This window comes from Helicoverpa zea, chromosome 27 (assembly GCF_022581195.2).
Source record: "Helicoverpa zea isolate HzStark_Cry1AcR chromosome 27, ilHelZeax1.1, whole genome shotgun sequence".
In the NCBI taxonomy this organism is placed as follows: Eukaryota; Metazoa; Arthropoda; class Insecta; order Lepidoptera; family Noctuidae; genus Helicoverpa; species Helicoverpa zea.
This window is the reverse complement of record NC_061478.1, coordinates 124,435-145,536: the sequence shown is the minus strand read 5'-3', so window position 1 is coordinate 145,536 and position 21,102 is coordinate 124,435. Positions and strand designations below refer to the sequence as shown.

The following is a 21,102-nucleotide window of genomic DNA, read 5'->3' as shown; positions in this document are numbered from 1 at the left end:
TTACACCCGCGTCCCATGGGAACTACTGCCCGTACCGGGATAAAATATACAGCCTATGTTACTCGCAAATAATTTAGCTTTCTAATGGTGAAAGAATTTAAAAAATAGGTGCAGTAGTTTTTGAGTTTATCCATAACAAACGAACAAACAAAGTTTTCCTCTTTATAATATTAGTATAGCTTGGTTATTAATATAGTAGGACGTCCACCAACAAGGTGGACAGACGACCTTATAAAGGTCGCCGGAAGATGCTGGATGGAGGTCGCCTCCAACAGGTATCAGTGGAGATCTAAGGGGGAGGCCTATGTTCAGCAGTGGACGTCCTACGGCTGAGATGATGATGATGATGATAGAAAGACTGATGTTACCTGCAAGATCTTGTACTCTCTCTGCGTTAAGTTGGCGTACTGAAACGAAACAAACATTACACAGGTACATTTAGAAATATTAACCAGGTGCACCGAAAGAGTTCATCCGCCATAACGTAACAATCAATGTCTCGGACTCATAGGAAGCTATAGATCAAATCGTTAATTTTACAAACAATATGAGTGCCTACAAAATAGGATGTTACCATTTTAAACAGGAGTTCTAATACATTCTTAACTGGCAACACTACTTGTACGGGGCGAATGTCAAACTCTGTTTAGAAAAAAAACAACAAATAGGTTATTGAATTTAGAATGATGTTGAGTAGTTACCTGCAACTGTGCCAGCTCTCTGTCTGTCAAGTTGAGTTTCTGAAATGTCAATGTTCATGTTAATTTATAAAATCAAAAGTCATTTATTCAAATGAGGCTGCAAAACAGCACTTTTCGAACGTCAGAAATTTACAAAAGACAGCCCCCAAAACGCCCGCCCTTCACCACTTCCTATGCATGGGCGTAGTCACACTGGGGCAAGCTGGGGCACTTGCCCCACCCTGGGCCCTGGCACTGACCTATAAGGTGTCTGATTAAACAATGTTTTTTTTTACTAACTCTAACTAACAACATCAACGATCATAATGTACTATCCGTAAGTTATTGCACAAAAAAAATTGTCGACTTTGAAAAGAGCGCGATCAAAACAAAATGCACGCTCGAGTTCCCGAACGTGCGCGGTGCGCGCGTCATTTGAAAGCGAGCCGTATTCCCCAAAAGAATAGGTGCTTCGTGGCGTAGCGAGCCGAGCCGTCCATCGAATCCAAAAAATAATGCATTGAAGGAGATGGAATTGGTAGATGTGATCAAAATTTCGGAAATGCATTTTTATCCTAGTGTAAAAACCGCGCACGCTATTTTGCTGGCCCAGCCATGTACGACCTGTACAATAGAACGATCGTTTAGCACAGTGGTTCTTTACCGGTGGTTCGCGGACCACTGGTGGTCCCTGGAGGCATTCCAAGTGGTCCGCGAAGCTAGCTGTGCGACTTTGCTATACGTTATCTAACTTTATTTTTATCGACTTAACTTATCTATGCGAGCGGGGATTTTCGCATGGACGTATATCGGGTGTGTCGTACCTAGTCCCCCATTCATGAAAATGTATATTTGGGCGACATTTTACGTAGTTTTTGGTTTTGAGTCTTAAAAAATAATTAAAATTTCGCGCTCGCTTCGCTCGCGTATTCAGAAACTATATTGTTTTTGTATTAATTTGTCAAGAAACTAAAAGTTAAGTACGTTTGGGCTAAATTTTACGTAATATTTGGTTTAAGTCCGATAAAAATTTGAAGCTCGCTTCGCTCGCGTATTCAGAAACTATATGCCCTTACTTTTGTCTTGTGTGTGATTGTTTATTTTCTGTACCTGCAAATATAAACCTCTCAAATTAAGAGATTAACAAGTTTGAGATTAACGGCTCAAGATACAAAAAATCGGAGGGCCCACCGGGGGATAGGTTGACTGCCGCCTCACCCTGAGCCCAAAGCTGGCTACGCCCATGTTCCTATGTGTTTTTGCTAGGTAGAAGAAGTGGCGCAACAAACTCCCCAGCAACACATGTCTGTCTGTAGGTTAGAAGAACCTTTTTAAATATTTCCCGCATACACCTATATGCATAGATAAAAGTATAATACCTACCAAGTTGTTCTGAAGAGGAACAAAGACCCATACATGTAAACCTTCATAACACAAGACAGTAGGGATGATGAACTAATATCATTTAACAATATATGAAATAGGTACTCGGCTTTTTAAGGACAAAGAAAGATTATAAAACTTATGCTATCATGTTCGTTGCCGTAGAACACCAATTTTCTTTAGATTGTCCGTTTATTTATTTTCTAAATACAGTGGAAAGGGTTCGTATAAGACTTGAATTAATTTCTCACCGGTTCCGTGAAGTTCTTAGTCCGTTTCTGAAAAGAATACATCATGTAATATTAATCATTTATTTACATAGATAACATAACATGATAACATATTTACAATACATATAAAAAAAACTATCCTGGTAAAACAAACAAACGAAAAAAAACCACTACCCATAACTAAAACACGTCAAAAAATTCGTCCCCATCGCTGTCGACCGGGAGCGTGCCCAAGAGGCTGGCAGCATTACCTCGTTGGATCGCCGTGCTGATTCTTTGTCCGAGGTAATAGCCAGCCTTTTGGTCACGAAAAGCGTCAACCAGCCGCCTAGACAGATCATGTACTTGCAACTTTTTCTTTGGTAAATGCAAACAATTATGGACCATTTTCTTAAGAATTTAGGTTTAGGTTTAGAACTATATTCTCGGCACGAATCTTGAGCTCTGACCTTCACCTGCGCAGAAGTAATTTATTTGGTCCCTTTTGTAGTATGAAGTGAGGCGCGGGGGCGGGCTAAAGCGGTGATTGGCCCGCAGTGCATCGCGTCATAGCCGTCACTCGGGATTAGTTCTTTGCTAATAAATCACTTCTGCGCAGATGTAGGTCAGAGCTTAAGATTCGTGCCGATAACTATACCATTCTTTTAGAGCCTTATAAGTAAATTCATTATTCAAAATAAGCTTCAAAACAGCTACTTATTTCGAATGCCACAATTTACGGTCGACATCCCCAAAACGCCCACTTTTCACTACTATGTGTGCTGAGTTGGGAAGAAGTGGCGCAAAATACCCCAACAACTCAAGCCTGTTTAGTTTTCTTAAGGCTAATAAAACTGCACCCGAATCCCATAGACCACATATACTATGTGATAATGAGCAGGGTGTAAAAGTATGATGTTGTTAGCTCACCCGTATCTCCTCCAACTGTTTGTGAGACAGGGTGGCATTCTGAAATGAAATCATCCATGTTAGTTTGGTGCCACATCCTCAAAGTAAGACTTATGGGATAAACCAGTTCCCACCAGGACTTCTCGAGGGAACTACTAGAAGTACCCGGATCTTTATACGGGTAAAATAACTTGTAGGCTACTCTTTAGTGACCTACACGTCATTTTGGTATATAATACAAGCTACTAGCTTCCGCCCGCGGCTTCGCCCGCGTACAGTTCGGTTATATCGCGTTTCAACGAGAATTCTTCAAAAGTCCGGGATAAAAACTATCCCATGTTCTTTCTCAAGGTCAACTCTGTCTATGTACCAAATTGTATTAAAATCAGTTCAGTGGTTTAGACGTGAAAGCGTAACAGACAGACAGACAGTCACTTTCGCATTTATAGTATTAGGGATACCTGTTGCTTCCGAGTTTCATCCAAATCAATGAGGTAGTTTTTACTTTTAAGAGGAATAAATATTCATACAAACTTTACGCTTTTACAGTATCAGTAGGATTCTTCTCTTTACTCTAAAACGTTAATTTTTTAAAGACCCTCTCTTCTTTCTCTTCTAAAAAACGGAAAGCGTAAGAATAAGAGTTATTTGTGTGTGTGTCCTTACCGGGGTGGTGGGGCCTGCCGCCTGAAACGAATACATCGTGTTATATTGCAGCGGACGTGAAGCAATAATATACAGGGGCTCGATTCTGCTGATTTTACTTAAGCAACATACGATTCATATCCAACTAAGATTCAATCACGACTCAAGTATGTGGCATTCATTTTCTCTTCTAAATAAACGTTTTTATCCATTTTTGTGATTCAATAATGAATCATATTGTCTGCAAATGATTTACGATTGCAATATTACCTAAGATTGTAGAGCAGATTACCCTATAGCAAATGGCAGACCAATCGCAAAACAATCGAATGTCATTGGAATACGATTGGTCTTATATTAGTGGCAGAATGCCCGCTAAGGTTAAAACTACTATTGCGGTTCAATTTTGACATTATTAACTTAGCAGAATCGGATCCCTGGTCAGGCATGTAACAATGTAGCTTTTCTTAAATCAATCTACTTTCTAAACATAATCTTGGACATTTGTCTGAGTAAAGCTGAAGGAAAGCATCTTAAAGAAACCTGGACTTTAAAGTTTGAAGTGGTAATTAACGCTCAATCCTTCTCAGTGTGAGAGGAGGCTGCAGCCCAGCAGTGGGATGTTAAAAGGTTGGTCATGAAAGTAAATAATTTATAATTCTTACGTCGGACCGAAGATATAGGTTTGTGTAACGCTTTCTCTGAAAACAAACAGGACATGTTAGTCATGAGCCGAACTTATAAACTATCGCATTTATTTTATTAGATGGATAGTAATTGCTGAGGACTTTTCTTATTGATGAAGTAAAATTAGAAAAATAACTAGTCCACCATTTTGTATTCAGCCATGTTGGATTTAGGACGACATCTCATAGGTGACAATGCATATCTTTACATGCAAATCCATACTAAACATGTATGCAAAATCTCAGCTCAATCGGTTGAGGGCAAGTGCCTTAAAATTGAGTTGTAAAATTCCACCCGAACACACATTGCAAGTTAAATAAAAGCTTGTGTATTTCGTGTTTGTCTATTTTAAAATTTGAGTATTTCGTAAACAATAATAATTAGCGAAATACAGTTTAGACCAGGAAATCATATGGTTCCAGGATAACTTTGTCAATTAAACACGTATATTTAAGGAACTCAGCTGGTTTTGACTTCACTCCTCAGTCGATGAGTCGACCATCTTGGAATCGTTCTCTGTTGATGTCCCCATAGAAGACAGAAAATCCAAGTTAACTCCTTACCGTGGAGGCGGAGGTCCTTTTTGTAGTCTGAAAGCAAATCGTGTCAACTGTGAGTCGAACATACTGACGACAATACATTTGTTAATTAGTTATTTTACATGGGCCCGAAAGTTATAGTTGTTTATATATTATAGTTGTTTGAAATAAAGGAACAAATAAAATAAATAAATATGTACAATATGTTAAAACTAGCTTCCATCATCGGTGTCACCCGCTTTTTAAAGGAACAACTTCCCGGTAATAGATAAAAAGCAAATATGTTATTCTGATGTGTATCTAAGCTACTGCCAAGTTTCATAAAAATCCAATTATCCAACCATGCATACAAACTAACTGTAACGTCATATTGAGAAACACGTGGCGATAGTTTGGCGATCTATGAGTTTAAGTAACGGCACTACAGTAACTATTTAGTATAGTAATCTGTGGTACTACTGAGAACAACTATTTAACAGATTATTTAATTTGATGTCCTCACCGTAGTGCGCGTGGCGTTACTCTGCGGGATCGCCTGAAAGCATCATGTCAACTGTGAACTACTGTCCGTACCGGGATAAAATATAGCCTATGTTTCTCGCGAAGAATATAGCTCGAGCTGAGCCATGATATTAAAAAAAAATGGCGATGTGATGACAATTTGAAAAAAGTCTCTGTCCACGAAAATTACTAGTGGAAAAATAAGTAAATGTACATGTACGCATCTCTATTCCAAAATTGATTGCTGGCACCGTGACGTCTGCTGCACTATACAACTTATATGCTGACGATTTAATCCCTGTTCTTCGGTCACTTGATGCTTACCGTAGTATAAGTGTTACTGGGCTCAGTCTGAAAACAAATCGCACCGCAAACTGATGGCTTACCGTCGGCTCCACAAAGCTCTTTAAAGTTAAAGCTTCCTTTAATCTATTGCTGACTCTTTCTTTTTCAACGAGATAAAAAGTGTCAGCAATAGATTTAATAAAGCTTTAACTTTAAAGAGCTTAGTGGAACCGACGGTTAATCCCTCTTAAAGTAAGACTTATTATTCTCTGTGTTTACTTTTTGAATCCTCAAACTACTGACACGCGCCTTTTCGACATTTTGTGATTTTGGTGTTTGCTTTTTGAGTCCTCAAACTTTATCTACCACCACGTTCGGTTCACAACAATACGTTAATAGTAATTTTATTTTTTATTTCTATTTATTTATTATTTATTTGTATCAAGCAAAAAAAATAAAGTTGTAGATTAGATTGCATTTTCACACAAATTCCACGGAAAGTTGCCGTTTTTGACAGTTCATTAAAAGTGTTAAGACAGAATGAAATGCTTACCACAGTTTCCACGTCGTGGGCACTCGTTGTATTTGTAATTGTTTTTGTTGCTGTTGGCTGAAAACAAACCGTCAGGTTAATTGACAGACGAGAGCAGAACGTACTTACTGACGACATACTTGTTAGACACAAGTTCACCGACAACATAAACTAAGAAAAGTGATTCTTAGGTAGTGTAACTGGCGTTTATGTTGTCAGTGAAAAGTAAGGGAGGTAAGACTGAAAAGTAAGTGATGAAAGCCTCGTATAAGGAAATTGGAATAAAGATCCAACAGTTTCTTCTTATATAAGTATACTAATATTATAAAGCTGAAGAATTTGTTTGTTTGAACGCGCTAATCTCAGGAACTACTGGTCCGATTTGAAAAATTCTTTCACTTTATCGAGGAAGGCTATAGGCTACTTTTTATCCGGGTTCGTGCCGAGGTTCCCACAGGATGCGGGTGAAACCGCTGGCACGAGCTAGTTATTAATAAAGATAAAAGGTGTAAGTATCTCTGCTATCCAATTTTCACTCTCATGTCAAAGGTGCTTGATTCGTGAGCAGCCACATATCTGCCGAATGTTTCACAGATACTAATTAAGTTGCATTATTTCTAACGACACCAGATGAACACACTACTCATACACAAATTGAGAAAGACAGTATAAGTTCGTCACCGAGTATCGGACGGCTGGCCTCATCTCGGAAGTCCTGCTGGGTCGGAAGGGGAAGCCGTCCTCGTTGTCGGCCAGGCCGTCCAGCTCGTCCTCTATGTCGCGGCCTGCCATCACTTGCTTCAACACATCTGTGAATGTCACTGCATTGATCACAAGAACACATAGGCCCGCAAAATACATACAGCTACTTACAAGTAGTGATCGCCGAACACTCAGCTGGCCTTCGTTCCTAAGTTCTAAGAATGAACATTGTAATAAGAGCCTTTTGTACCTAATTAGTTCGCCATAAAGAATTTGAATTTGCCCAGCAGTGGGACGATACAAAGCCTGATGATGATGATGATGTTTACCGTGTATGTACTGCATTCTCTGAGGTTCGATGGCGTTGGCCGGCTCCTCGTAGCGGCGCTTCCGCGCGAACGCGACGGTGACAGGATCCGTCAGGAGAGTCGCTATCGTGTCCGTCTCTACAAAGAAACAGAGCCGTTTACACTGGAGATGAAGGCAAATGTCAAATGGCTAAGCCAGTCACGTAGACGAAATACTGAAAACATTTCTATCTACATATACTTACGTACAAAAAACAGGCAAGAATCAACCAGAAAAAGTTGTATGCCTTGTGGACTCCATACGATACTCTCTTATGTACTCCCTTATGAACTACCCCTACAGCAGTACATAAGCGAGTGCTACCAGTACTCGGCTATGTTCGTTATATTATGTAGGTACTAGTTATCAATATACTGCCTTATGTAATAATGTCGTCCACGGCCGATTTCAGCTACGGCGGCTGTTCTCATTTAAGGAGATCAGCCAGCTGCGCAGGACATATTATAGTGCACGAGCATTTGCGTTGACACAGGTGCACTCCCTATTCCTTCACTCTCGTAACCCGATAGGACGGCAATCCGACACGACCGGAGAGAACAGGATCTGCCTTATCTACTACCTTAAGAACGTATAGAGTACCTACAGTTAAGCTTTGGTTTCCTAGGAAAGCGGTACCGTCATATAGCGGCCGTAATACAGCGGTGAATGACGTCACAAGAACGTTGTCTATGTAAACGAAATGGGGCGGTTTCCTAGAGAGCGGTAACTGACGCCGTAACTTCAAAAAGCGGTGCCACCATTTGCATGACGGCCGTCTTGACGGTGTCAGATAGTTTGGTGAACGTTTAATTGAAAGCGGTGAAGCTTTTTTAATACGTATTTGTGGGTTTTTTTTTCGGAACAACGTAAAAAATTAGTTACAACTCTTGGAGCAGCGGGAACGACGAAATTTCCTCGTTATTTCATTCGTAACCACGAAGCAATATATAATATAAAAAGTAAAGATTACAGAAAAAGTCAACTAAAACAGAATTGGTGTCGTGAAATTTGAGAAATATTAAATAAAACAGGTTAGTAAGTATGATACAACTAACAAAAAGTTTATGACGGTGTGTTAAAAGTGTGCGTTCGCGCAGCGGAATGTTGTTGAATTTAAAGATTTTAATTATGCAGATAATTAGTGTAAGACGTCCTATAATTGTGTATGGTAAATAAAAATTTGTTTATGCAGCCATTGTGGAGAAATTCACCAAAAACAGATTCCGCTGGGCGAACGTTGGCGAACGTTGTCCTGGCGGAACTTTTTTTAATCCATAGACTTTAGAAGAAAAGAGATGTGTCCGAAAATTAGTGTGTATTTGTGTATAATTGATTATGTATGAATGAAATCAGTGCATGCATAAACTTCGGAGAAATTCAAGTTTCCGCTACGCGAACGTTTGGCCATTAGCTAGTTTTCATATAAAGCGCTTACATAGAGAGCTGTAGATTTTTACATATGATGTTTTGAATTTGTTTATATTTGTTTAATAAACAGATTTAGAAAAAGTCGTAGGGTTTAAAAGATAAAAATATAAACGTAAAATACACTTATTAGGTCTTAGTTCCTAAAGTATGCAGTTTGGGGTCTAGATTTTCACGTTTACACAAACCTTGTAAGTGTCTCCAACATGTTGCCAAGTATCAATGATGTTCCGTTAGTAATTAAAAAGTTATAGGATATTTTACCATGAATAGATCACTGTTTACAAAGCAGTCGAATATCACGACGTTCTAAAGGAATTGCATGGTAAAATGTATGCCAATAATTAGTTTAATCATTCAACTATTCACTTGCAAAATTTCATGTCATTAAATTCAGTAATTAAAGAAAGACAATTATAATACTGACGGAGCATCGAAAACCTACATAATCCGACCAAGTTCGGATAGTTACAAAAAAGCGGCCGTGCCGTATGTCTAAGAAACGTTCTTAACTTGGAAGGTTAGTATATTTATTAATATGGTACAGTTGCGTACACAAGCGTTAGGAAAAAATAAAACAATTGCATTTCTTGAATGAAAAATATTTTTTTAATAATAACGCCACTATCTACGACATTTTAGTTAAAAAACGTAACGTTTATTAACGTTATTTTTAATCACGTAGTTAAGTAATTTATATAAGTAATAATAATAAAAATATTTTTGTACACGGATATTTAAATAGAGAAGTACTTGTTAATTGAAGATTTATTTTTATCGTAGATAGTGGCATTATTATTAAAAAAATATTTTTCAATCAAGAAATACAATTGTTTTATTTTTTCCTAACGCTTGTGTACGCAACTGTACCATATTAATAAATACTAACCTACCAAGTTAAGAACGTTGCTTAGACATATGGCACGGCCGCTTTTTTGTAGCTATCCGAACTTGGTCGGATTATGTAGGGTTTCGATGCTCCGTCAGTATTATAATTGTCTTTCTTTAATTACTGAATTTAATGACATGAAATTTTGCAAGTGAATAGTTGAATGATTAAACTAATTATTGGCATACATTTTACCATGCAATTCCTTTAGAACGTCGTGATATTCGACTGCTTTGTAAACAGTGATCTATTCATGGTAAAATATCCTATAACTTTTTAATTACTAACGGAACATCATTGATACTTGGCAACATGTTGGAGACACTTACAAGGTTTGTGTAAACGTGAAAATCTAGACCCCAAACTGCATACTTTAAGAACTAAGACCTAATAAGTGTATTTTACGTTTATATTTTTATCTTTTAAACCCTACGACTTTTTCTAAATCTGTTTATTAAACAAATATAAACAAATTCAAAACAACGTATGTAAAAATCTACAGCTCTCTATGTAAGCGCTTTATATGAAAACTAGCTAATGGCCAAACGTTCGCGTAGCGGAAACTTGAACTTCTCCGAAGTTTATGCATGCACTGATTTCATTCATACATAATCAATTATACACAAATACACACTAATTTTCGGACACATCTCTTTTCGTCTAAAGTCTATGGATTAAAAAAAGTTCCGCCAGGACAACGTTCGCCAACGTTCGCCCAGCGGAATCTGTTTTTGGTGAATTTCTCCACAATGGCTGCATACACAAATTTTTATTTACCATACACAATTATAGGACGTCTTACACTAATTATCTACATAATTAAAATCTTTAAATTCAACAACATTCCGCTGCGCAAACGCACACGTGTTCAAACGGCCGTGGAACTTTCCACATGTCATCACCGTAAAGACGACCGTCTATTTGCGTCCGTAATATGACGGTCGCTATATGACAGCACCGCTTTCCTAGGAAACCCAAGCTTTAGATAACAAACCATCATATATCGCGTAGAAGTCTCCCTCCTCTTCTTCTTCGTAGTTCAACGCCGGATCCCTGTCGTAGTAGTCATTATACGGCGAGTCGTCTTCCCCGGTCGCCCCACCCAGCGCCCCGTCCAGCCCCACCAGCGCCCCACCCAGCAGCAGCAACGCCGCGCCCCACATGCCGCCGAGGAAGGGGCCCTATGCGCTTGACCTCTTACATTCAACTAACTTGCACTAACATACCTACTATTACTATATTAAACTATAACTATAAAAACATGCGTGTGGCTGTCAGGCTGTCATGCTGGGAGATGTCAAGCTGATGTCAATAACAGAAGTCACAAAATGTCTATGGGATTGAATCAAATGCAGAGGTTTAATTTAGAGATGGCTGTTTCTGGACTGATGACCCATAGTGCTGGGGACTGCATGCTAAGGTGGATACAGTCATTTTGAGACATGCGTCGCGAACGATGCACACCGAACGTCCTAGTTGCCTTGAGGTGTGTGTCGTAAAAAAATATACCAAGACTGAATCTCGCAAAGACTGAATACGACTGTCTGCTGTCTCTATATCGATCATCAAGATCTTCGGTTTGGCTTTAATTTCACCCTACCAATACTTTATTGTGATGGACTTCCAGTCTGGTTTAGACTGGAAGCATGATGAAATCCTATCCAGGCTTGACAGCCTATCTGACATCCAAAACCATGTACTTCTAGCTAGGTTATGCAAACGAATTCCCTGGTCACAGGGTCGTGACCGAGCCGAGCGAGCCGAGTGTCGGGATGCCGAGCGTTATTTTTGGGAAGACGGTTAATAGGACAGACTCTTGGAGTCATTAAAATAAAACCCGCAAAGAGAAACAAACATTTGTATTTATTACTTATACATAGTTTACCTTAACTGTACACGTCTGCAAACTTTAACTAAAACAAACAAATAATACTCTTACTACGAACAGTCACCTCGCCACCATTCCACGTACAAATTACAATCCCGCAGTGCTGCCCTGCCACACTCGGAAACCCGCAATGTTGCCATACTGGGCAACCCTATCTTTTTCTATTTCGTAAATAAGTTGGTATATAAAATAAATTAAGCAGAGAATTCAATAATAAAAATGAGCATATTTTTTTCTCCAACAATACATATTTTTCCTTTCATTGAATATTGTTAAAAACTTTAGATTTTGCGTTCGCTGAAGACACTAAATAAATGCAACATACAATACTTATGCCGTGTAATGAATGCGCTTGAAAAAACAATTTCACGAATCCTTTCCATTTCCCAAAAGAAAGTTATCTTAAAAATATTTCAGACAATTTCTGAGACAATATTCTTTTGTGCAGTCAGCAAACGTCGTCTTTTTACAAAGAAAATCAAGTAACTTAAGTTAGTTTATAAAGAGGAACATGTAGTTACAGCTAGTCACCTACATTCGCTATAATTTACAACACTCGCGTCTAACACTAAATAAATACATTTACAATAGTTTGGCCCCGAACTTAACTACTATATTATTATCTTATTCACGACATAACGCCGACAAACAGGAAACACACATTATTTAAACACAGAAAACATTGTAAGAACTAGAAAATTTGTAAAGTACCTAAATGTTATAAACAATAAAAAATTCTCAGTGGTATACATGGTGAAAATTAAGTTTTTTTTTTGTATATAGTTAATTTTTCAAAATGTGCGCAGCCGAAATTAATGAAATACAGGCTATTTACAGCCGAAAATTTTATTAAAATAATATTCTTAATAACACTGTCGTAACTAGTACTTTATAAAAATAATTTGATGTCGCTTACCAATGTAGTCATAAAAGTCATTCAACAAACATTGAATTCAAATGTCGCTCAATAATTAACAATTTTCAATAAAAGCTTAATTTAACAGTTTAACTTTCGTATAGTTCTCGCCATACTTAATGGCGGTTCGCAACGAACTTCTCACTGCATACTCGCGCAATATGCCATGACGACTAAGGCCTAACTTCACTGACAACATATTCGTCAGTTTTCTAAAAACAACTGCTTATTTTGAATGTTCACTTAGTTTCAAAGTAAACAGTTACCCTGACTTGCGAGAATAGCGACGAAACTAAAAATTATTGATTTTATGTTTTAGTGCATACCAGAAATATTAAATTATTAATTTAGGGTTTCCGTTTCCAGATTCAAGGAAAAAATACCGTAGTATCAAAACAATAAGCATCTTTGCGTCTCTGCTCACGGTAATATTTGATTTGCCAATATTCTCGCAAACCAAACGCAGTTGTTTAAAGAAAAACTGACGTTTATGTTGTTTGGGGATTTGGGCCTAAATGTTTGTCAAGAACATTATAAATACCCACACACTATACCTACATGTATTCAAACAGTCGGACGGACTCGGTATAGTTACTATGTAATTATTATTAATTCTAAACAACTATAGTTTTATAATTATGCCGTAAGAGACGTGCATCTCCACTTCATATTGAGCAAGTGATATGTGACACGGCAGATCATTATGATATGTCACGCTTATGAAATTCACATATTATTTATATGTTTAGGCGAAATGCTTCAAACCTAACACTTCTGTTCGGAAAATATGAGTAACTAGCTTGGCACACGGTTTCACCCACGTCCTGAGGAAACTATCTCCCGCACATAGATAAAAAGCAGCCTATATGTTATTCTGGTATATAATCGCCAAGTTTTATAGAAATAAATCTAGTCGTTTTTGCGTGTAAGAGGAACAAACGTATGTATAGATATACATATGTATAAACTTTTGCGTTTATTATACAAGTAGGATTCTTTCTCTGTTTATATCTAATTTAGCAAGTTTTCTTAAAACTTGAAGCATTTCATATAAACATTTAATTATAACAATAGCTTATAATATAATACTAGCGAGTCTACACTTGTGGCTGTCGACGGACAGTGGACGGACATACAAATATATGTATTAGTAGATATTGCACCGCAGTGTTACACTATACATACACATATTAATATTAAATAAATACATTTCTTTCAACATAACAAAAATATTGTATTATTAAGTACATTCGAGTTATTACTTAAAGTATAGAACACAGCAGGATATGAATTTAAGTATTATGCGCTTACAGATAAAACGAGGTCTGGTCTGTTTGAACCAAAATGTAATTTTTTACAACATAGGCACTATACGATATGTAGGATTACTAATTTAATTATCGAATAACTTTTATTCGATAACACTTAAGGTCAAAAACGCATTGTGCTTAGTTTTGAATATATTTTGTGTATTTTGGTAGTCAACACAGGTGAAATGACAAAACCAATTTTGAAAAGTCGGTTAAGCATAAATATTTTAAGTGCCAATTTCATAGACAGCGGATAACGTAAATTTTATTTTTCTTCTCTGAAGCTAAGATTTCCGTGAAACCATCTTTTTGTAAATATTTACTTTGTGAAATCAACCCTTTCAGAAACAAAAGTCCCAATTTAATTTTTATTGAATATCAAGTTGTTTTGCTTCAACACACGTTAATCTCATCGGCTAAAATTGAGCTCAGTATAACAAACAGAAAACAGACCACATAATAAATGCTTGCTAGGAAGTCGTCGCGTGTCGTCACTCGCCGCTGCTTTCGGACGAGCTGTTGTCGGAGTTGTCGGCCTTGTCGTGCGTGTCGTGTGTGTCGTGTGTGTCGCGAGCATCGTGCGTGTCGTGTGTGTCGCGAGCATCGTGCGTGTCGCGCGGCTCGCTGCTGTTGCTCGGGATGGTCAGGTCGCCCAGGAACTCGTTACTGAAATGTCAAACTCTATTATTTACTCCTTTTTTTATGTCATTGTGAACTTGGGGCTAAGATAATGAGTTGATGTGTGTGAGTTGATAGATATGCTCATATTACACGATCGTCGGTATTGCATGAAGTGTTCACTGTGCGAATCAGTGGATCAAATCATGTAGGTATTTGTGATCATCATCAGCCTATAGCAGTCCACTGCTGGACATAGGCCTCTCCAAGTGCACGCCACTGAGATCGATTTTCGGCTGCTGGCATCCAGCTCCTGCCAGCCGTCTTGCGCAAGTCATCACTCCACCGTGCCTGAGGACGTCCTACACTACGTTTGCCGAGGCGTGGTCTCCACTCTAGAACTCGTTTACCCCAACGGTTATCGGTTCTTCGGCTAATATGGCCAGCCCACTGCCACTTCAGCTTGCTGATTCGGTGGGCTATGTCGATGACTTTGGTTCTCTGACGGATTACCTCATTTCTGATGCGATCCCTCAGAGAAATGTCAAGCATAGCTCTTTCCATAGCCCGCTGAGCGACTTTAAACTTGTGGACCAGCCGTACCGACAGTGTCCACGTTTCGGCTCCGTAAGTCATGACAGGTAGGACGCACTGATTGAAGACTTTTGCCTTTAGGCACTGTGGGATCGACGATGTTAGGACTCGACGTAGCTTCCCAAATGCAGCCCAACCCAACTGAATTCTCCTATTCACCTCGTCCTCAAAGTTGTTTCTACCTAACTGCAATGTCTGCCCGAGGTATACATATTTCCGAACAACTTCGAGAACGGCGCCGTGTATCGCAATCGGTTCCGGTAGAACATGTTCATTGAATATGACCTTGGTTTTGTCCAAGTTCATCCGTAGGCCGATGCGTAGAGAAGATTCAGCCAGGTCGTTCAGCATCTGTTGTAGGTCCTGCAGCGTTTCCGCCATGTCAGCAAATCGCAAGTGAGAGATGTGTTCGCCATTGATGTTGATGCCGCGTCCTTTCCAGTTCAGCGTCTTGAACTAACATCCCCTTGTCTCACTCCTCGATGCAACGGTATGGGCCTTGTTTGCTGATTCTGTACTTGGACCGACATTGTAGCGGCTTCGTAGAGACATCTCATCACTTGGATGTATCGCCAATCTACTTGACAACGCTGCAGGGACTCCAAAACAGACCAGATTTCAACCGAGTCAAAGGCCTTCTCATAGTCCACAAATGCTAGACACAGGGGCTGATTATACTCTTCGGTCTTCTGTATAATCTGCCGCACTGTGTGGATGTGGTCTATGGTGCCGTATCCGCTCCGAAACCCAGCCTGCTCCGCTGGTTGGAATTCGTCGAGTCTCCGCGCAAGTCGGTTCGTGATCACTCTTGAGAACAGCTTATATACGTGGCTTAGGAGGGAAATGGGTCGATAGTTCTTCAGCTGGGTTTTGTCTCCCTTTTTGAAGAACAGGACGACAACACTCCTACTCCACGCCTCTGGAGTTCTCCCTTCGAAAAGGACGGCATTAAAAAGCTTCTGGAGCTCCCCCAGTACGGGCTTACCTCCCGCTTTTAATAGCTCTGTTGTAATGCCATCCTCGTTAGGGGCTTTTCCATTTTTGAGCTGTCTCAGAGCGATCTCAATTTCGCCACTGCTGACTTCTGGCAGGTCTTCGGTGAAATGGCGTGTTAATGTGGCTCTAGAATCCTCATTTCCGGGATCAGGTCGAGATGCATGCGATGCGTATAACCGGCCATAGAAATTTTCCACTTCCGAAAGGACTGCCGGTACCGAACAAACGACTTCTCCACTTGTTGTGGTCAGCTTCGTCAAGTGGCTTCTTCCAAGAGATTGTACGAACACCTTTGACCCCCGATTCCGCTCGATTGCTCTTTCAATGTCAAGAGTATTGGAGGAGGTCGCGTCGTACGTGCTTGTTGATCTCTTGGTTTAGAGCCCGCTTAGCTGACGAAGTGACAGGCGGGTTTTCATGTCGTTTCTTCATAAGCCCTAATGTCTCTTCCGAAAGCTTTGATTTCTTGCCCTTACGCTGCATGTTACAGAATCTCGAACCTTCCTCCCTGAGGATCCGAACCACATATTCGTGGTTCTGGTTAACGTCTGCTGTGGTTTCCACGGCGGCAAATCGGTTCTCCAAATTTGACTGGAACGTTTCAGATCCTGTCATGGTTTGGAGCAGTGTTGGTCGGAGCCTGGCCTTCATCAGACGGAAACGTTCGGCCTTGAAGTTGATATTCAGAGAGCCTCGGACAAGTCGGTGATCGCTCCCGGTATTAAACCGGTTGATCACGGAGACGTCTCTGAATCTAAATCTCCACTTCATCGTCTGAATGTGTCGAGGTCGGTGCGTACACTTGCACTACCTTGAGGCTATACCTGTCGGTGAGCTTTATGATAAGGTACGCTACCCTGTTCGACACACTAGACACCCCCACAAAGTTATCAGCTAGGGACTTATTAACCAGAAACCCAACGCCACCTTGGGATTGTTGGTCTCCCTCTCGGAAGTACATTAGGTGACCTGATTCGAGGGTTATGGTGTCCTCCCCCTCTCTCCGAACTTCACATAACCCTAATATGTGCCACCTGATCTTCCCAAGTTCCACCTCGAGTTGCGCCAGATGCGAGTCAAGCCGTAGCGTGCGGCTGTTGTACGTCGCAAGAGTCAGTTTAGATTGGTGGCCTCCCGTAACCCGGAGATTCTTCGCACCCCCCGCCCCGCCGTAACCACGGTCGCCACCATGACCGGGAATAGAAGGACTGCCGGGAACTAGGGGCCGTGGCTTTTTTGTTCTGCACATGAGGAATTTAGCCTACTGCTATCACGCTGGCCAGACGGGTTGATAGAGGGTTTTTTCCGAGTTTTCCTTCTTTCGCACTGGTGTTCGGTGCATTTTTACTCCATTAGTCGCCTTCTACGACACCCACTGGAAGAAGGGGTAGCGACATATGTATTCTTAAGCCGTCGCTACACGGCTCATGTATTTGTGATACACAGGTATTATACATATTTAGGTCTTAAATAAAATACATATGTTCATGAAGTGACTACCTAACTTGTGTGCGTGAGTAGGTGTGAGTGAGTAAGTATATCGTCACAATATCGTTGCGGTTTTGTATTGCTAAAGTGTGCGCTGTGTAAATATATAAATGAGTAGATGCAAGGATGTCACAGGATGAGAGTGGGAGTGTACGAAGTTGGCTGAATGATCGGGCGCGGCAGGGGATTGGGGGAGGATCAAGTTAGTGGGTGAGTAAGTGAAAGTGTCTATGTGTGAGTGAGCTGTTAATATTACTGTGAAAATATATGAATGTACTACTAGCGCCATGAGTAATAACTTTATGTATTAGCCTCTGTTAGAAATAAATATTTAGTCTAGGGTCCACTATATCTATTATTTACATGAGCTAGGGTGAGAGGTGTGTGAGTGGGTATACTTACACAATGTCATCGGTGATGGGGGAGTTCCGGTTCCTCCAGTTGAAGAACTCGTCTCCGAGGTTGAAGGTGAGGTTGCTCCTCATCACGACCTTCACGGGCGCCACCTCGCCGCTGCCGTTGTTCCGGTACATACCGGTACCCTGCTACGGAGACATTCATGTTAGAGCTACTCGCAAATCTTCGCAATTTTGTATTGTAACATGCATTGAGTGACGAAACGGATCTATTGGTTCCAAAGGCTAGGAAGATGATGAATTGTATTCCTAATATGTTGGGGTTGGCTTCCAGTCTAACTGGTTTAGGTATGAGTGTCAACTCAACCCAGTTGTTACCGGAGCAATCTGATGAATGACTGTGTTTCGGATAGCACGTTAAACTGTAGGTCTCGGCTGTCATTGAACATCCTTGGCAGTCGTTACGGGTAGTCAGAAGCCAGTAACTCTGACACCAGTCTATTATCTACCAAGACGTATCGGGTTGCCCGGGTAACTGGGTTGAGGAGATCAGATAGGCAGTCGCTCCTTGTGGCGCACTGGTACTCAGCTGTATCCGGTTAGACTGGAAGCCGACCCCGTGCAGGCTCGGGAGCTGATGATGCACTAAGTGGGAGCTACTCACGTCATCGGGCATGTACTCGACGTCGATGTCCTTCCTGCTGGGCGCGTGGTGTTGACACCCGAGGCTGTGCACGTGCGGGGCCGCGTGCTCAGCGGCGTGCGGGGCCGCGTGCTCAGCGGCGTGCGGGGCCGCGTGCTCAGCGGCGTGCGGGTAGCCGCCGTGCGTGTTCGTGCGACGGAAGCGGGACTCACCTGTTGGACGAGATAGAAGGTATTTTATTTGTTGTGTGTGTGAGATTGTGTATATGCGTGTGTGTGTGTGTGCATAAGGTGTGGCTGTATAAATGTGCGTGTGAGGTAAGTGAGTGTGAGTAATAGGTGTGGAGATGTGAGCCAGAGTATATAAGTGTATGTGTGTGTATGTATGAGTGTGCTAACCTTGTGTGAGTGACGCTGTATGTGTAATTGTTTTAGTGTGTGCCTGACATTGTCCTAGTTTATATGTTAAGTGTGTAGTGTATATTATAGAAATGTTTTCAGTAAGTTTGGAGTTGTGTATGCTTACAGACAGGGTGACTATGTAAGGATAACTATCTGAAGGAGTGCATGAGTTTATTTGTGTACGTATATGGGTGTGAAACGTGTGTATGAATAATGTGTGTGTGGCTAGCCTTGTGTAACTCAGTGTAGTGTTTAAGTGTGCTGTGGCATATATGACTGTGTGCTAGTGTATGGGTGACTATGTGCGTGTAAGTATGTGTGTGTGTGTGTAAAACAGACCGATGGGCCAGTCCTCTCGTCCGGCGGAGCGGTCCATGCTGTCGTCCATCAGCGGCGCGTCCTCGCCCGACTCGCCCTCCGACTCCTGACCACCAGACCTGAACACAAATATGATGATGATGCCAAGAGCCTCGACCAACACCTCATGAGGCTCTCGTTAGACTGGACTGATTCAGAAGGCAGTACTCCTTGATACGGCACGTATTGTGAGGAGGTTTCTGTCTCTGGGACCCTAACCACCGGTACCTTGTACCCTGTGCTTGACATCGGTGGCCATCTATTTTTTATATTTTAAAATTATAATTCATATGTCCGAAAATGAATAAACGAAAAAATAACAATACGTCTAAGGCCGATTTCGGCCACGGCGGCTGTTCTCATATATGTCCTGCGCAGTTGGCTGATCTCCTTACATGAGAACAGTCGCCATAGCCGATAATCGGCTAGGAAGACATCATCATGAACTTAGCAGTAGGTACTGTAGAGATGTAGTACTTAGTTAGATACTCTTTGGTGTTTTATATTCAATTCCTGGCCGGACAATGATGTAAATAGATTCGATTTGAAATAGAATAAGTTTTTATATTGAAATATGTGACTTCACCCCCGAGGCAGAAAATAAACCAAAGTTAAAGTTCCTTTTAATGTTTTAATTGAATATCCTGAAGATCCCCGGTCCCTAGCGTGCCACGTGCTGCAGTACATACTTGTCATCTCTGATCCCCTCCCTGAGCGCGGTGGCGGCGGGCGGGGCGGGCGGGGCGGGCGGGGCGGGGGGCGCGGGGGAGGGCGGCGCCGCCAGCGCGGGCGTCACGCCGCCGCGGACACGCTTGCGTTTGCGTTTGCGCATACGCTGGGTACAACATCACGTCGAAACTCAATTACATTATTTTATATACGAGGAAAATAAAAATTATCCTGTATATAAGAGGAAAAACAAGAAATTGATTTAAGTATACAATACACCTACAATAATATTTCACCCTGTATAATTATGTTTGTTCCTATTTAAAATCTACATTGTACATACTCATCAAGTCCTTATTCAACAGCTTCTGTATGTAAATTAAGTCGTCTGTCACGAGTAAAACGCTCATTAAGTTGTCAATGACAATTGAACTAACTTCGCAAACATAACTAGACAGCTTTGCTTTATTCGGTGCGCAAACTTTGTCAATTTATGCATATTGCTGATTGTAGGGACGATAAAAATATGAAAAAAAAAAACATATTTGCTGATGATACAGATTTGTTTTGTGTTGTTGATTCTGAACCACCAGTTTTCATGCGCACTGCTTAAAATTGAATGTACCTTGTTCGGCGGCTGCATAGTAGTGGCTGTCAGTCTTTTCACCTCGACAAAGTCTTCAATGATGATCTTCTTCTCCGCATCACGCTGCGCCCCCCGCGAGTGCGCGTCGCGGGCGCTGGGCGGGGCGGGGGGCGGCGCCAGCTCCACGCGCCCCGCCCCCGCCCCGCCCCCGGCCCCGCCCCCGGCCCCGCCCAGCAGCTCGCGCGAGATGACGGACTGCACGGACTGCACGCCCGGCTTCTGCTTCTTCATGCGCTGCTTGATCTGGTGGAAGATCTGCAACCGAATCTCACTATCAGTCAGACGAAAGTCAACACGGTACTTCTGAATGCTGAAATTCTGAAATTGCTGTGAAAAAGCCTATAGTCGGGGAGTTTATCCCCAGCAGGGCCATGACCTGCCGGGACTGCGGGATTGTTCCAAATAATTACCGCGGCCCTGATACATAAAAGGCCTACGAAGGAACATGATGGATTGGCTGGTCGGGCGGCGCGGGGGCGGGCGGGG

General features: G+C 41.3%; 1 protein-coding gene and 2 long non-coding RNA genes across 3 annotated transcripts in view; all 3 read right to left on the bottom strand.

Moving 5' to 3' along the window:
* Positions 1-368: 368 nt before the first annotated feature.
* LOC124643551 lies at positions 369-4,563 on the bottom strand. The gene is made up of 6 exons (XR_006985951.1): positions 4,492-4,563; positions 3,848-3,868; positions 3,203-3,241; positions 2,315-2,341; positions 702-740; positions 369-407 (listed from the first exon to the last, which is right to left on the bottom strand). It is a non-coding gene; the product is annotated as an uncharacterized LOC124643551 (long non-coding RNA).
* Positions 4,564-5,820: 1,257 nt separating this feature from the next.
* On the bottom strand, positions 5,821-7,141 carry LOC124643191. The gene is made up of 3 exons (XR_006985888.1): positions 7,052-7,141; positions 6,392-6,448; positions 5,821-5,904 (listed from the first exon to the last, which is right to left on the bottom strand). It is a non-coding gene; the product is annotated as an uncharacterized LOC124643191 (long non-coding RNA).
* A 4,437-nt stretch (positions 7,142-11,578) lies between these two features.
* Positions 11,579-21,102, bottom strand: part of LOC124643194 — a 29,315-nt gene continuing 19,791 nt past the window's right edge. Inside the window, exons 16-21 of the mRNA XM_047182075.1 lie at positions 20,383-20,871; positions 19,991-20,136; positions 19,284-19,381; positions 18,565-18,755; positions 17,947-18,089; positions 11,579-14,514 (exon numbers count right to left, since the gene is read on the bottom strand). Of these exons, the coding sequence (XP_047038031.1) occupies positions 14,340-14,514; positions 17,947-18,089; positions 18,565-18,755; positions 19,284-19,381; positions 19,991-20,136; positions 20,383-20,871 (1,242 nt within the window). The 3' untranslated portion in view covers positions 11,579-14,339. The remainder of the gene's footprint in view (positions 14,515-17,946; positions 18,090-18,564; positions 18,756-19,283; positions 19,382-19,990; positions 20,137-20,382; positions 20,872-21,102) is intronic.